This window comes from Serinus canaria, chromosome 9, assembly GCF_022539315.1.
Source record: "Serinus canaria isolate serCan28SL12 chromosome 9, serCan2020, whole genome shotgun sequence".
Classification (NCBI taxonomy): domain Eukaryota; kingdom Metazoa; phylum Chordata; class Aves; order Passeriformes; family Fringillidae; genus Serinus; species Serinus canaria.
Window position 1 is genome coordinate 17003154 of NC_066323.1, and position 15906 is coordinate 17019059.

General features: G+C 42.3%; 1 protein-coding gene across 4 annotated transcripts in view; it reads left to right on the forward strand.

Annotated features, from left to right (window-relative positions):
* The window catches only part of PAX3 (paired box 3), a 77825-nt gene that overhangs the window by 41199 nt on the left and 20720 nt on the right, over positions 1-15906 (forward strand). For 2 of the 4 annotated variants that reach the window (XM_030227124.2, XM_030227127.2), the window contains exon 6: positions 11762-11967. In XM_030227124.2, coding sequence (XP_030082984.1) covers positions 11762-11967 — 206 coding nt within the window. The remainder of the gene's footprint in view (positions 1-11761; positions 11968-15906) is intronic. The other 2 variants (XM_030227125.2, XM_050978114.1) reach the window with 1 other exon arrangement.

The window sequence follows — 15906 nt, forward strand, 5'->3', positions numbered from 1 at the left end:
TTCTCCGTTGATACTGGTTTTCCTTTGCAGGCACAGGAGGCTGGCTGGCAATGTGCAGCTTTTATTCTTTTCTGTCTCTCTGCTATTGTGCAGGGTTCACTCTGGCAGCCTCCCCCTGGACGCATCTGGGGCATCTGTCAGGCCCCTCCTTGGGCTCTGTCCGGCTGGCTTGCAGGCCAAGTTTTGACTTCCTAATCTGTATTAACCACTTTGATGTGGCTCTCAGCAGGGTTTGACCTAAAGCAGGCAAAGAATCACATCTCACAATCCATAGGGTATGAATTGAAGGAAAAAATTAGCATTTTAAAAATTTGCTGTCAAATAAAAAGAGCATGATTTTTGCTGAAATTCAGTTGGGTTTGAATGCTTGTCTTTTCTGAGCTTCCTAGAAAAGCCCAGCAAAATATGTGCTGCTTGTTTGCATAGGAAGGGTAGGCAGGCTCTGTGTTAGTGGTTGATGTTCTTCCAGTATTCATCATGGAGCTATTTCTCTTTCAGTCTGGATTTACAAGTTAAGATACTCAAGCTTCCATTTTAGGACCTGTTATGTTTTCCTGTGGTGGCAAGAAAATGCCAAGCACTCTGCAGAGTCTGCTTTTGAGAAGCCCTCTTGGTTTTGAATGTGCTATAATATGATGCTTTCAGGAGAAATTAGAAACAAGGAGGACTACTTTTGTTCCCACCTAAGAAAGCCCTCTTGTTGCATGTTTTGTGATAGAGCTTTTAGGACTCTCACTTGTGATGTTCCTGGGTACCCAGCATTGCGCATAAGAGTGCTTGCAGGCTGTGGAGTCCTTAGCTGAGTACAAGTAGAAGCAAAAAAGAACTCTGAGTGGTGCCAGAGCACTGAAAGGCAAGATGAAGCAGGAGCTAGGATTTTTACAGCTGACATGAAGCTTCTCCCAGATCATCTCCCTCTGAAATGTTGAGGACCTCTGGGGAAACAGAGAGAACCTTTAAATAGATGCTATCAATTAACCCTACAGCTTAACAATTTAAGATAGCTGATTTTACAGAGATGAAAGACAGTAGCTAAGAAACTAGGCATTTTAGCTTTTCTGGATTCATCTCTTGGTATTTTGGCAATTTCCCCCCCAATTTTAAATATTGCAAATCTGATCTGGGGCCACTTTCACTGTTATCTTTGAGAATTTGCCCTATTTCTGGAGGGTAAAATAATCAGTTTTAATCAAACCATTGATTTTCAGTCTGTGGGAGATCATGAAAAAGTGAGCTTCTCTTCATGCTCCAAAAAAACCCACAGGAACTTTCACTGGGTTCCCTGTTTGGGTAAAGGAACTAAAGTGAAAACCTTGTGTTTTCTGAGTGTGAACATTCCTGACGCCTGAGGGTGGGTGAGGGCTACATCTGGATATTGAGGCTGGATCCAAAGACCACTGACACAATGTGGCTTGCATTTCATACTGGGAATGTAGAGCTAGATTCTTCAGAATCTCTTTCTTTGGGAATAGCAAGGAGCAAATGAGTTGTATGTGTGGTTTTGTACCTTATATATCACTTAAATACTCTATTTAGACAATCACATCATTTTAAGTCCTTGAAATTCTGGATGCTTATGTTGAAGGGACACTGTGGGAGTGAAAAAAAAAGGAAATGAGTGAAAATACATTCATGCTAGTGTCCAAGCAAAGCTTACAGGACTCATCAACAGGCATCCTGTCACTTCTGCTGTATGTGATGGTGAATAGTTAAGAGAAGCCAGTGTGTTTATTGCACTAAATTTGGGGCAGAGTTACTTTTTCAGGTTTTGGGACTGCTAATAATTCAGAGAGACAGTTATAAATTGGTTAATATATGTAGAGGTTTCAAAGCTGGTGATATTAAGTATGTGTATATTTAGTCAAATAATTTTTGACATCTCTGCCATTAGGCATTCATCAGCAATCATCTTTCCTGCAGGTTTTCAAGAACATTTATCAGCATCTGTCAACAAGCAGTAAATGAGAGCAAATGTAAGGGAATTACATATGTCTGTGGTGTAGAGACTGGATCCAGAGTGACTGCCAGCAGGCACATTTTCCATATAGGCTATAAAGGTGCTGTGGGGCTGGCTGCAGTCCAGTACAGCCCATCACTCCCTTTCGCTGACTGCTCTGAGGTCAGCTAGTGCAGGGCTTTGTTCTGTGGTTTTTTTTTTAATTGGACTGAAAAATTGTGAGTTTTCTTTGGAAATGAAGCTCTCCCTGTTTCTTTGGAATAGGCAGCAAGCTGTATACCTTGCTTCATTATTAGCAAGTCAGGGGCCATGTCCTCAGAGCACTTTGTGTGCTTTATTTTCTTGTGTTTGTTTAGTGTCTGTATTACAGCAGTGTTCTGGTCAGGTGACATCTGTGAGCTCCAATAGCTTTTGGGAGTTTGGTAGAAGACAGTCCCTGGGAAATGTAATTAAAGGATGATGCCAGGAGCTCATGGGCGTGCAAACCCCACAGGGTGAGGAACAAGGAGCATCTGCAGGTGACCAGTTCTTGGATGGACTCAAGGTAATTGCTGTAACAGCATCACAGGCACTGTAATGAATGAAAGAGTGCTTCAGGGAGTCTTGGGCACAGAGATCTTCACCCCCCCATGCTGGCACCCAAGGTAGGGGCTGGAATGAGAAACCCCACAGGGAGTAACACAAAGAGGTACTGAGCACCCTGCTGCTATCCTGTTGTAGGGTCCTTTTATCCCAAACACTGCAACAACCATAAAGGCAGGGGTTGTCTTTGACCAGTGGGACTGGAGGGCTCAATACCCAGTTGGACCAGGTTTCATGACAGAAGATGATGGATTTTGAGGTCAGCACCCCAATTCTTATGTAGTTGTGATGGAAGTGACCTGGAGTTACTAACAGCTTTGGCTGGAAAATAAGTATTTGGCAGCAGTAGGTAGTGTCTTTGGAAATCAATCGTAGGAAGAATATTTGATGAAAAGATAAGCTGTTTTTATTCACTGAAATCTGAAAAGTGGGGCGAAAAAGTCAGTACTTTTAGTTTTCTTTCACAAAAGTCTCCTGCAGAGTTAAGTAATTTCTAGAGGAAATTGAGTTGTATTCAATGACAAAAACCTTCTGTTTAAGGAAAAAAAAAAACTGTCTGGAAATATTTTGGAAATATTCCTAGTCCTGAAAGCAATAAATAGAGATGGTCATAATACTCAGTGTACCTCTGTAGTGGGTAGAAGTGTCTTGAGGGGTGGTCTGGCTGCAGCTGTGGGTTTAAGAAAAGATGATAAACTTGATTTCCCACTGAGACTTTGAGGACTGTAATCATGACATGGAGATGAAGCTATCTATAACAGCTTGCTCTGCTAGTGTTTTTTTTTGAATCAAGAATGTTATTAATTCAGGTGCTAGAACTAGTTGAGACAGATAGGAAGTTTATTAAAACATTCTAATTTTTTTTTTACTTTAGCCATTTGTGCAGTTTCTGTTTTCTTCAAAAATGTTTTAGCACTACTACAAGTGGAATCAGTGAAGAAATACAGAACTGATGTTGAAAAATACTTGTAAGCTTTTTCTGTCTTGGTGTGCTCAGTAGTTTGATCAACTCATGTAACTTTTGGAGTTCTTTTTGCATGGTGTTGTTGCAAAGGATTGAGGCAAATTCAATTTATAGATTTTTTTTCTTCTGAAAAATTCACATTGCCTTAGACAATTGAGAGATTGCTGACAACTCAATTATTTGCAGTGCTTTAACTCACTAATACAGTCTCATTATTTATCCAGAGACTCCTTCATTTGCTTTATTTAATTTCTCAGCTGACAAATTCCATCTCCCAGGATACTCATGACACCAATCCTTTCTTAATATGTTCAGGGATTTCTGCAAGGGAGATCTCACTTTCCTCCCAAGTCTCCCTCTCATATTAAAATACCACCTAAATTCCTAAGTTTCTTGGGAGAAAACCTCATTTGGATTTATTTAGTTTCCTTTTTTTTTTTTTTTTTTAAATTTAGGAGGTAAAGTGGTAAAGTTCTTTAATCCTCTGGAAGTTTTTCCTTGAAATATCCTAGTATTCGTAAGCGAACAGACGACATGCCGCAATACTTAAATACAGTACTCGTTCTCAGCGTTACCCGTGGTGCTCCCTGTGGGAAGGGCTGGAAAAACCCCCAGACGTGGGCACTCGTGAGCTCCCGGAGAGAAACAACGAGCTGAGCTTTTGCCTCGTCTTGCCGCTTTTGCGGAGCCGCTCGGGGCGGCCGGGCCGGGCACGGTCCCGTGGTGCGCTCGGCACCGCCGCGCTCGGTGCGCGCCCCGGTCACCGCAGCGCCGGCTCCCGCTCGCTGGACTCCGCCCGGGTCCGCTGGCAAAGGAGGGACAGACAGACTGAGCAAGGGGCAAAGCTTGCGTGGATCCAGCTTTGCTCGTGTACCAGTAGAAACAGCAGAGCAGTCTTTTTGAAGCCAGTGAATGGAAACTCCGCACAGTCAGCGAGGAAGTCTTGGCTTCGTGGAGAAAACTGTAGCAACTTAAATTTTATTTGGTCATTAAACCTGAGCTAACCCTTATATAAATACCAACTTCTGAAACCACAGGGAAATCTCTCACAGGCTATATGACTTTTATCGAATCACAGTATTTATTTGGCTTTTTTTTTTTTTTTTTTTTTAATATATGTGTGTGTATTCCCTGGACACAGGATCTAAGTGCTAACTGCAGTTCCTTTATACTTAGCTTTCAGTGTAAATAATAAGAATTAATAATAATAATAATGTCAATAATGAGAATGAGAATAATTATAATAATGACAATAATAGTAATAATAATACTAATCCCCCAGTGCAAATTTACAGCAGTGAAAGCTGGGATCAGACCCACATGCAAAGCTGGTAAGTACTTTAGCGTTACTTATATCAACAAAGGAAATCTCTTTTTGGCAAAGGAGGTGGGGGAATAAGAAGAGATTTTTGTAGTTGTATTTGCAGTTTCCTTTTCCCTTTCACTCTAGAAATTCTTTATCCTTTCATGCACAGTTGAGAATTAGCCATTTATTCTTAGTGCTGGCGATGCAGTCTTTGATATTTAAAATGGAATGTGTTCCTTTTTGATGCTCTGTGATTTTGAATGAAGTACATGCTAGCAGATTAATGGTGCAGAACAGTTAGACACTGTGCATTTTTTTTCTTTTCCATATTATTTCATCATTGCAAAAAAAATTTAATGTATTTTTTAAAAAGAAGAGCCTGTGAATTGTCTATTGTTTATGCGGTGAAATTGTTTTCACAGTGTTGTCATTCTCTTCTAAGTTGAAATCATTGAATAGCTATGAGCTGTCACATTTTTTGTCACTTATAACTGCATCAAGCTGTGCTGACAAAATGTCCCTGCATAACTGTTAATATGCATTGTCATTTTAAGCATGAAACAGTTTAGCTAATGATTTATCTCTTATAATGCAGCACTTGGGGCAGCTGTATGATTTGTCTCTTTAGCAAGTCAAGTAATTTCTTTAACAAAATGTTAAGCACAGATGGGCCATAGGCTGTCAGTTAACCATTATTGTGCATGCATCTGCTTGCCTTCAATGCACTGTTTTATGTATTCAGCCACTTACTTAGGCACAGTTCTCTGAAAAGCGGAACCTACTCTGATTGGCAAATAAAATGTTCATTTGTCTCTTCTTCCTATTGTTTTGTTTTGGTAACACATGTCAGCAGCTCAATTACCCAGTTCATTAACAGCTCCCAGTGGACATGATGGCCAACCCATGATAAGGAGGGCGATTGTGGCACATATGGTCAATAATAGCCTGTCTCTTGGTAATTGTAAATAAAAGTCACTGTTGGCCTTTTCCTTTTACTGCAGCTACTGTTTTCCTTTTCACTTTGCCGTACAAAGCACATTTCTCCATGTGAATCAGCCCAAACAAAATAAAAATACCATCCATTTTTCTCAAGAAGATCACTTTTATCACTGCTGTGGTGGTTGTTTCTGTGCTGACTTTTCAGCTTAGAGCTCTCAGGATATGGGCTTGATCTTTTCCAATTCCAGCAACGGATTAATTGCTCTTATTAACGAGTTTACTTAAGTAGCAACATATTTTCTCAACATTTCTCTCATTCTCTCACTGCAGACTTTTTTTAAAGTGCCTGTGGAGTTAAAGTCATTTACAATTTTTTTTGTAAGTATGCCCTTTACAAATAGCAGCGGTTTTCAAAGGAGTAATTGAAGTGTGACTTAATCCCTGTTAGATGAGCGATATTCCTGTCTGGAACAGAGGCTTTCTTTTTGGTTTCATTTCTCCGTCTTTGATATATCATAGTCAAAATGCCAGTAGAACTGCTTAAAAGCAATTCTACTACTTGTGGGTATTTCACATTGTATCAGGTACTCTGCTGCTTTCTAGCAAGGCTGAGAATTTCTTTTTATATTTGCTGATTCCTAAATTTTCACTTTTAATAGGAAAAAAGAAGCATGTAGCAGCATTAGCATGTTTTGTCATAAACCCATCTGAGAAATCTTTTGTGGCTTCTTGTTTCATTGTTTCTTGAAATCTGATTTTGTTTTTCCTCTCAAAGAAAAGGAGTCCAGTTGATAACAAGTTCTGGGCTGTGATTTAATAGGGTGAGACTTAGGGTGTCCAGATCTCCCTTCTGTCCTTTTACCCCATAGATGTTGAAGCACAGAAAAGGAACGTTGAATTGGGTAAAACTGCAGCTCTGAGTATCAGTAACCTTGCCCAAAAGTGCTTTGGGGGGAGAACCTAAACTTTAGGGTGCTCTCCTGTTCCTTGAAGCATGCTTTATCTTAGATAAACACAGCTTCAGTTGTGTCTAAAGAGCTCACAGGTGGCTGTGGGGTGACTCGGAACCCCTGAGTTCATCCCCTGCTGCCTGCCATATTCATAACTAATCTGTAGTCTCCTCCCCGGGCTGCAGGCACTCGGGGAGTTGTTGAGTGTCAGAGTTTATTTGTCCTGGTTTGATTAGCACAGACCTGGCAGGGCGTATTTTCTTTTTAATGGCTCCTTGCTGTGACAGTGAGGTTTTGGGAGGAGGAGGAGGAGAGGGGGAAGCCTGGCGTCATGTTACCCCAGGCAAACACAGAAAAACGAAGGGCTGATGTGCTGGGAGGGAGGGAGGTACTCCAGAGCCTTCATTATATTTTGTATGGATATAAGATCCTGCCCCTAAACAGGACTGCTGAGAGGGAAGGAGAGAGAGGGGATGTTAGCATGAAATAAGGATGCTGTTTTATCTTCCTGTGGACTTTATTTTGAGGAAGAAAAGGGTGCTTGGTGTGTTTCTATCTTGTCGGCTGTTAAAAGCCAGCGGCTGAAAGCCTACCCCAACACAAACAAGGATGCAGGCAGGAATGCCCTACTGGCCACCTACTGCTGCTCCTGGCCATGGTGGGGAGCCAGCACCAGATGTGTGTTTGGGGGCGCTTCGGGTGCCTGTGACACCCCCATCCTGGGGCAGTTCTGCCACTCTCCCTCCCTCCCTCTCTTTCCTCCTTAATTCCCCCTCAGCGTGAGGAGGGCTGTTTGAGCCCCTCACCTCTGGTGGAGGAGGCAGTGTTGGAGGGACGCCTCCAGGTGCGGAGGTTTGGGGAGGGGGAGCTGGATTAACCCCTGCTGTGCATCCCCTTCACCCGGCTGCCCTCCCCAGCCCCCCGGCCCAGCGCCCCCGCCTCCACGGCAGCCGCCTTTGTGCCTCCCGCATCCTGCCAGGCAGGTGTCAGAGCCCTGAATGCGGGCAAAGGCCCCGCTGATGGATACCACAGATGGAGCGTGGAAATCGGCCCAATAGGCCTCAGCCACAGGCCATTTCTTAGGACCCAACAAAAGCCTCCAAATAAGTCAACAAAAATCCCAAAGATCACAAAGAGAAAGTGTCATTTGTCATTTGCTGTGGGTTTGTGTGGGGGTGGCGGCCCCGCTGCACTCCCCTTGCCTGCACCCGAGCAAACACGAGGAGGTCACTCGCCTTGCCTCGCCTCGCCTCGGCCGGGATGGCTGCGGGGATCAGACGGGCGCCGGCAGCCACTGCTGCCCCAGGGAGCCCCAGGGCCAGCAGGGAGAGGGCCCCGGGGAGCCCCAGGGCCGGCAGGGAGAGGGCCCCGGGGAGCCCCAGGGCCGGCAGGGAGAGGGCCCCGGGGAGCCCCAGGACCGGCAGGGAGAGGGCCCCGGGGAGCCCCAGGGCCGGCAGAGAGAACACCCCAGTGAACCCCAGGCTGCCAGAGTGAACACCTCAGGGAGCCCCAGGGCCGGCAGAGAGAACACCCCAGTGAACCCCAGGCTGCCAGAGTGAACACCTCAGGGAGCCCCAGGGCCGGCAGAGAGAACACCCCAGTGAACCCCAGGCTGCCAGAGTGAACACCTCAGGGAGCCCCAGGGCCGGCAGAGTGAACCCCAGGCCAGCAGAGAGAACACTCCAGGGAGCTCCAGAGCTGCAGTGGCTCATGAGGGAGGCTGTGAAATTAATCTTGCTTAAATAAAAAACTGAGAAGATGGATGTGTGGAGGGTAGCTGGCTAATAAACTACTTCCAAACCCCTCCCTGACCTTTGCTATTTTGAATTTTTTTCATTTACCAAATTTTAGTGAGATCCCCAGCTAGACAGTATTAATTCTGGCTGTTACACTAGGAGGAAGAGGCTGTGTAACATGTTATTTAAATATGTTACAGAGTGTGAAGAACTGTGAAAGAGGTTCTGCTTCCCTAGTACCCAGGATGATAACCCCTCCATGATAACCCCTCTGCCTGCCTCTGTCAGGTGCACTGTGTTGTAGCCCTAATGCATGGGCTTTAAATGGTTGTCATGTTATTGTTATTTAATTATTCAAATGAAATGTCTTGCTGGGAGGAAAAACAGCCCACAGAATGACCCCTTGTGTGTCATTTTGTTGTTCGGTTTTTGCCCCATGTGTCTATTTACAGTGTTTGGAAAAGGGATGGTTGCAGAACTCCAGGTGACCAAATGCCTGTGACATTGGGCAATGGGGTTGTGCATTTGTGGTAATAATTGGCATGCAGCATTTCCTTAGGCCACCAGATAGGTCATGAGCAGTTAAGGGACAAATAATTTTTCTTTAATTCTGTAATTCCTTTTTTAATTACTCTTTGTGACTCAGGAGCTGGTAGTGCTCTTGGCTATCTCTCCAATTTTGAGCTGTATAGTAAGAGGGGTTCTGGTGATCCCAAGGAACCCAGCCAGCAATCTCCCACGGCAGTGAGTCTCCTTCTATTTATGACTTGAGGGTTTGGAAAGTAAGGATCAGTAGGAGGTAAGAGGTGATGGATGTAGAAATAACCCAGCTAAAATGTCACCAGCTTTGCCAGTGCTGAATAATATCTTTGTATATCATGGAAGTCACTAGAACTATTAGTGAGATACTGCTTAGAGAGACGGCAATGCCCTGTGACTACTGAACATATATAAAATATATATTGCTTGTCTAAAGGGTGAGGTGTATCCAATTTTTATGCTCAGCCAGTACTCTGACCCTTCTCACCTATACAAAAGTCTAATAATGGTGTTTTAATAGGAAAAATAAGAATAAAGGCTTCCTTGATGATAGTGATATTTAAGAATACTTTGTAAGAAATATGAACAGTACAGTTTGTAGTACAGACCTGTAGTTAACCTTTGAGATTACATTTGTCTGACTTTCATATCACAGGGCAAATAAGGCAAAAGAAGCCAATGTTTTCAATAAAGCTGTACATAGCAGCCAGGTCAGGCAAAAAGTAATGCAAATAAAAGCAGATAGATATGTAAGTAGTTTCATGTGATATACATTTTATCCCTACTTTACTTTATTACTTCCTCTTTAAATTCTTGCCCTTGATTACACCTATTGTTCCAAAGTCTTAGATACTATAGTGTTGGTTTTTAAAATTGTGCCTTTTATATGCTGCTTAATGAAATATAATGTGAAAATAAAATGAAGGTAGGGTTTTAGTTCTACATTCTTCTGCAGGAAGAAATGAGAGCATAGGGAAACATGTCAAGTTTTGCTAAATCTTTATAAAACATTTTTAAAAAGATAATGATATGTCTCCTGATACTTCCCACTCAGCTGGTAAGTGAGTTCACTTCAGGAATTCAGCAGTAAATATCCCCTTTAAATTGCACAGTTTAAGCTGGCTTTTTATAGGCAAATGCATAGTTGTGTGAAGAGGTTGTACTCATACATGTGGAGTCTGTAAGAGCATTGAAAGTGTTCCTGGCATCTTCCTGACAACTTCTTTTTCTTTTAACTCATTGTACACTATTAAAGGTAGCTTTTGTCAGAGAAGTTTCTCCAAAAGGGGCATTTCTGAGCTCTGTTTCAGACCTCACCACACCAGGTAAGGGCAGAGTGCAGTGGTAGCCAGTGTGACCCTGGTAGTGTGGCTGGTGTGCTCTCCTCCAGCCTAGCTGGGCAGTAAGAGCTGTTAAGGTGGGTCTCAGAGTGAGAATGGGGAACTATATTTAAAATAGCCTATATTTCTTTTTGCTCCTGGATGACAGTGTGGAGCCATCCTGCAGGGTTGTGACTGCAGTTGCTGAGGGAGGCAGGTGTCTAGCTGAGAAGACTTGGGATTTGTCACTAATTAAGACAATGTATAATGTTAATTTTGGGATACTGTAGATTGCCTTTTTAATAAGGACTGGACTTGAACTGTTTAGGATAGGATGTTTATGGTGGTTCTCCTTTGTTCTGGAGAACAATATTGTCAAGAATAAGGACCTCTTAGTCCAGTCTTGGGACAAACCTTCACTGCAAATAAGAGACTCTGGGAGCTGATGTTTTTTCAGTATATTGATGCTGAGATCCACAGGAGCTTTTCCTTATGTCTGTGTTTGCTGGGTCCAAGGTATTGATGCTGTCTGGAAAATGAAGACACATTTCACAAAAGAGACACTGATCTAGTAGTAGTTGTTCTTTTCTTTTCTTTTTTTTTTTTTTTTTTTTTGGTGTGCAGAAATTAATAAACTTTTCAGCTGAATTGTCTGAAAAAGCACTTTGTGTTTCTCATGCTCTAAGTAAACAGATTAGGTGTATTTATTAGCTCAAACAGCTTGAGTGAAATTGGAAATGTAAGACATCTAGAAATGAACTTGGTGGGGGGGTTTAGCTGGAGCTTGAGAAACAATTTGCTTCCAAATAAATTACATTAAAAGGATTATATTAAATCAATGCCTATATCAATAATTTCTTTGGCATTGTTGAAGTAGCAGGAGCAATGCTTGTATTTCCTTTGAAGAAGCAGTTTCAGCATCACTGGGGAGTGTCTGCCCTCTTTAGGTGGTTTCCCTTGAAGACTCAGGCAAGAAGGAATGCTGGTTGCCTGGACAGCAGCTGGTGCAAGTGAAGACTGGCTTTGAAAGTCTACTTCTTTGGTTCATTACCATTTACTGGAGAAAGTGAGTGTGGTTGGGTGGAAGAGGTTCTGTGCCTTCACCATTATAGCTCTGGGTTCAGCTGTAGCTGGAGTTCACTTGATGGCCAGGGGAAAGAAGCAGTGCTGCTGGGATCTGTCTGGCCCTGTCTGTGACCTCACTATCTGCCTGACTGTGAAGTCCAGAAGGAGTTTCCATATCGATTTCTCTATAAACTGCTGATTGCAAGAGTTGGTAGCCCCTTCCTAGGTCATGGTTGTGCTGTTCTTCTGATTTGTTTCTTTCTGACTTTTCTCAAGTTCTCACTCAGGGTTTGTGAGGGGCCAAGACAGCCTCCATATGAAAGGGTGTCGTTGATTGATTCAATATTTTGCTGTTCTTTCTCCTTAACTAAAGCTAATCTTGTCTTTTTTTTTCTTTTTTGAGCATCAGCACCTCAGTCTGATGAAGGCTCTGACATTGATTCTGAACCAGACTTGCCTTTAAAAAGAAAGCAGCGTCGCAGCAGGACAACCTTCACAGCAGAACAACTGGAAGAGCTGGAAAGAGCTTTTGAGAGGACACACTACCCTGACATTTACACCAGGGAAGAACTTGCACAGAGAGCCAAGCTCACAGAGGCTCGTGTCCAGGTATGTATAATACAAGCTGCCTAATGAAAGAGTTTCCTTTTCTGTTAGCATGTGAGTTTTTACATTCCTACATGATCCTGTTCTGGAGTAGAAGGAAAATGTGAAACAACATGGTTTACAGCTGTAGAGCTTTTACAGCTGTACATGGACTTTTTTTTAACTGTTTAAGAGAACTGTTTTGAAAAAACTTTTGTGTCTTCCAACTAATTGTTCCATACTTACCATGAATATAGTACAGAATCTTTGAAGAAGATCTGATATCCCCAGTTGTTTGCTTTATGCACTTGACAGCACTCTGTAACAGCTCAGCTGTTGGGCCAGTTTATAGTTACCTAACTGATTTCATCTGTTGTTATCTGGGTCTCCCAGGCATTAAAAGAGGAGAGGAAAACATTTTTAAAGGAAAATGTGTCTACAGAGCCATGCAAGTGAGGAAGGTGGCTGGTGCAGAATCTACAGTTCACTTTTAGGTTAGATTTTGGTTAGAAGTTGACTTGGTATAAATTCTGTAATATCTTTTTTATCCCCACTCTCAGTTTAATTCAAAAGAAAATAAGTTCTCAAATAACTTCTAAGTCTTCATAGCCTCACGTATATCTGGGTTGTCTAAAGCAAGCTAATGTACCAGAGCAGTAACATGGAGTTGATTTAAATTTTTTTTAAAAAGTATGAGTCTGGATTTTTAGCTGTCTAAACCTAGGAAAATAGCTGCCAAATTATCCTGGAATAAACTGCACCTCAGAGTTCAAGTTTTGATTAGGACTTCTTCTGTTTAATATCAAAGAAACACATGCTGTGAAAAGTTTAATACTGCAGGCAGAATCTTCTGCTGCTCTTTCACCACTTAACATCTATGAATTGCTGGGAAAAGAATGCCCCTTTTAAATCAGTCTGAGTTGCAAGGGTTACCAAGCCAATATGTGGTTGGGTGACAAGCAAGATGTTGAAGCATGTGATCCAACAAAGGAACAGGAATGAGTGGTGACTTGTGGTCTGACCAAGGATACAGGTGAATTTTGTTTTGTTGGTAAAACTCTTATTATGGTTTGACCTTTGAAACTCAGCCTGAGGCATTCAGACTGTGCAAACTGAAATAAGCAATACAAAACATCTCTGACTTTTTAAGATGATCACACCTATTGCAGCATGTCTGTATTATTGAGTGTCTGTCTTGAAAGGCTCAGACTTTTTACCTGCTAAATGTTTTTGCAGAAGACTTCACGCCACATTTCTTGTAAGGGTTTATTATGACTGTGGGAGAAAATCAGATGTGTGGATGAATTTGTCTGGAAGGCAAACTCAGTTGTGCATGACTCTTTTCTTAACATGTTTACTAAGTGAAATGCTTGCAAAACAGCTCCATAGATAGACTTGGGCCAGGTAAGACCAAATCAAGCCCCAGGAATCATTTGCACACAAACATAACAAAGATAAGTTGCTTCACAAGTGTTGTTAGCAAGACGAATGGGATCTCGGAGATGATGTTTTGGTCTATGTTAGCTTCAGTGGAAAAATACGATAAAATGAAAAAGACCTTGTTCATGTTTTTCTAAATCAATGACCCACAGCTAGAAGAAAAGCAGAACTCTCATTAACATAACAGCTGTCTTAATGTGGCTTTAACCCTGTGACTTTTTGCATTCCTCATGGCTTCCTTGGTTCCCTCGAGACGCATCCTGTCTCACACCACTCGTATGATCTACAGCCTCACGAATTCCCCAGTACCTCTGACATGGATATTTTACCTAACCCAGCATGGAGGAGAGTTCTCAGTCAATCAATGATTAAAATACCAGAACAAAACCTTTCTGGATTAAAGATGAGCTGGGGTTGAAGTAACCAGCCTGTGGGCAGTTTCCTAGTGCACTCCATCTGTCTGGTACACTTGAAGGCTGGCAGAATGATTTAGCAGTGGATTAAGGGATACAGGATTTGCCTTATCAGCATTCAGCACCTCTCTATAGCCCCTTAAAATAGCCACGTATTATGGGCATGAAATAAAAGACGACCTGTGAAAAGAAAATAACCCTAAGAGACTTGAGGCTGAGAGGGCTGGATAGTCATACTGAAGCAGCATTCAAGCTTTCTTAGTCACACTTCTTTTTTGGTAACATTATGATAGAGATCAGAGATACCAAATTTTATATGGATATATACACAAAGATGTCTTTGACTGCTTCCCAATAAAGCATTATCTAAAAGGACTGGCTCTTGCAGCCTGAATCCAACTAAGCCCAGAAATTTATTTATTTATTTCCTTTGGAGCTGTAAGGTCCAGTTCTGTACATTAGTTTTATTTGGCCTAGGCTGTTATTTAGTTGATAACAACTGAATCAGCCTTGCTATTCCCTCAGTCCCTCTGTGTGGTACTTGCATCCTACATTTTGTTTTCTCTACTCTGCCACCCTGTGCTTCCCCTTTCCTTCTGCTCCCTGAGGCTGTCTGTTACTCTCGTGAAAGAAAGAGTCTTACATCACTGAACCATGGTTTTCCTCACTTTCCCACTGCTGAAGGGTAACCAAATGCATGTTTCTAACCTGGTTGTTTGAAGGTGGAGGAAAAAACTTGCCTCTGGTCTGGGATCAAGAGCAGAATATGTCAGCCCCTAAGGGGAATTTTTTGAGAGCAACAAGCAACTGAAAACAGACTTTACACTGTGAATGTTATTTGTGTACCTAATCATGGGAACAGGAAAGGCTTCTGGGGAAAGAAATGTTCCAACAAACTCCACATTGTAAGAGTCACGAGATGTGTAACTGTAATCATGGCAAATATTTCAACACGGGGTGTAATAACGAGTTAAAATGCTCCCTGTGATTCCTCCTGCAGCACCTTTCCCCTCAAGGACCATTGAGTTTTTTCCCCAGTGTTTGAACCTAGATGTGATATAAGCCAGGAAAACTTCTTCTGCTGCCTCTTCCAAAGGCACTTGCTCTTCTCTGCACACTAGATGCAGAAGGAGGAGGAGAGTTCTTGGTCTTGTGAATTTATCAAATAAAATTCAGAAAGATAAGCATAGTTCTGAAGGAGGACCTTTTTTTTAAAAACAAAAAAAAAATAGTGATAGTCTGGGAATGTGAAGTTAAAGATTTGCATGTTTTGAGTAAAAATTGCAACCCTGCAGTACTTTACCTATCCAGTTTAAAACCTCATTAAAGCCATGCATTGCAACATAGGCCCTTAAGGTCTGTGGCCTGTTTTTGCTGACAATCTGAAAGCAAATTTGAAAAGTGAATTTATCTCCAGTGTAGATCAAAGGGTCTTTCTGAGCTTCAGAGCTGTGGAGTTATGGTTTCTATAACAAATGGTGCATCAGGAATGAAGTGGGTAGTATGTTTTCTGGCCACCTTTGATTCCCACAGCAGGCTTGTGTTTAGACCTGGACAAACTGGGCAAGCTTTGGCAGCAGCTTGGGCCTGTTTCAGATCGATGGTGGGGAGTGTTTACGTCAATCTTTTGGCAGAGGATTTTTAAATAAGGTTCAGGTTTGTCCTGTGGCTGGCCAGGAACCTGCCTTGGCCAACAGGAGCTGGCCATGCAGGCAAATCTTTTGGGGCTGCGTGTTGATGGCAGGCATCCCAAATTGCCAGAAATGTGGGGCATGAGACTTGTGTATTGGACCATGTTAAGGAGTGCCCCAGCTGTATGGATCCTTGGGGCAGGAGGCCCTGCTGTGAGAAGCAGCTGGCACATGGCCCCCCCTGTTTAATTCCAAAATGCAATAGGAAAAATTTGTTTGGATTCTTTTTCATCCACGAATAATGGTGAAAAAGAAGGGCAAGTCAGGAAGAATTCTGAATCATGACTATTTCCCACCCTAAAGAGTTTCTTCTCAGCCAAATCCCTGTTTTAGATTGATTTGCTTGAAGACATTAAAAAAAAAAAAAAGTTGTTTATCAACAGAGCATGTCTGAAAATTTAGGCACATCTCTCCAGGCT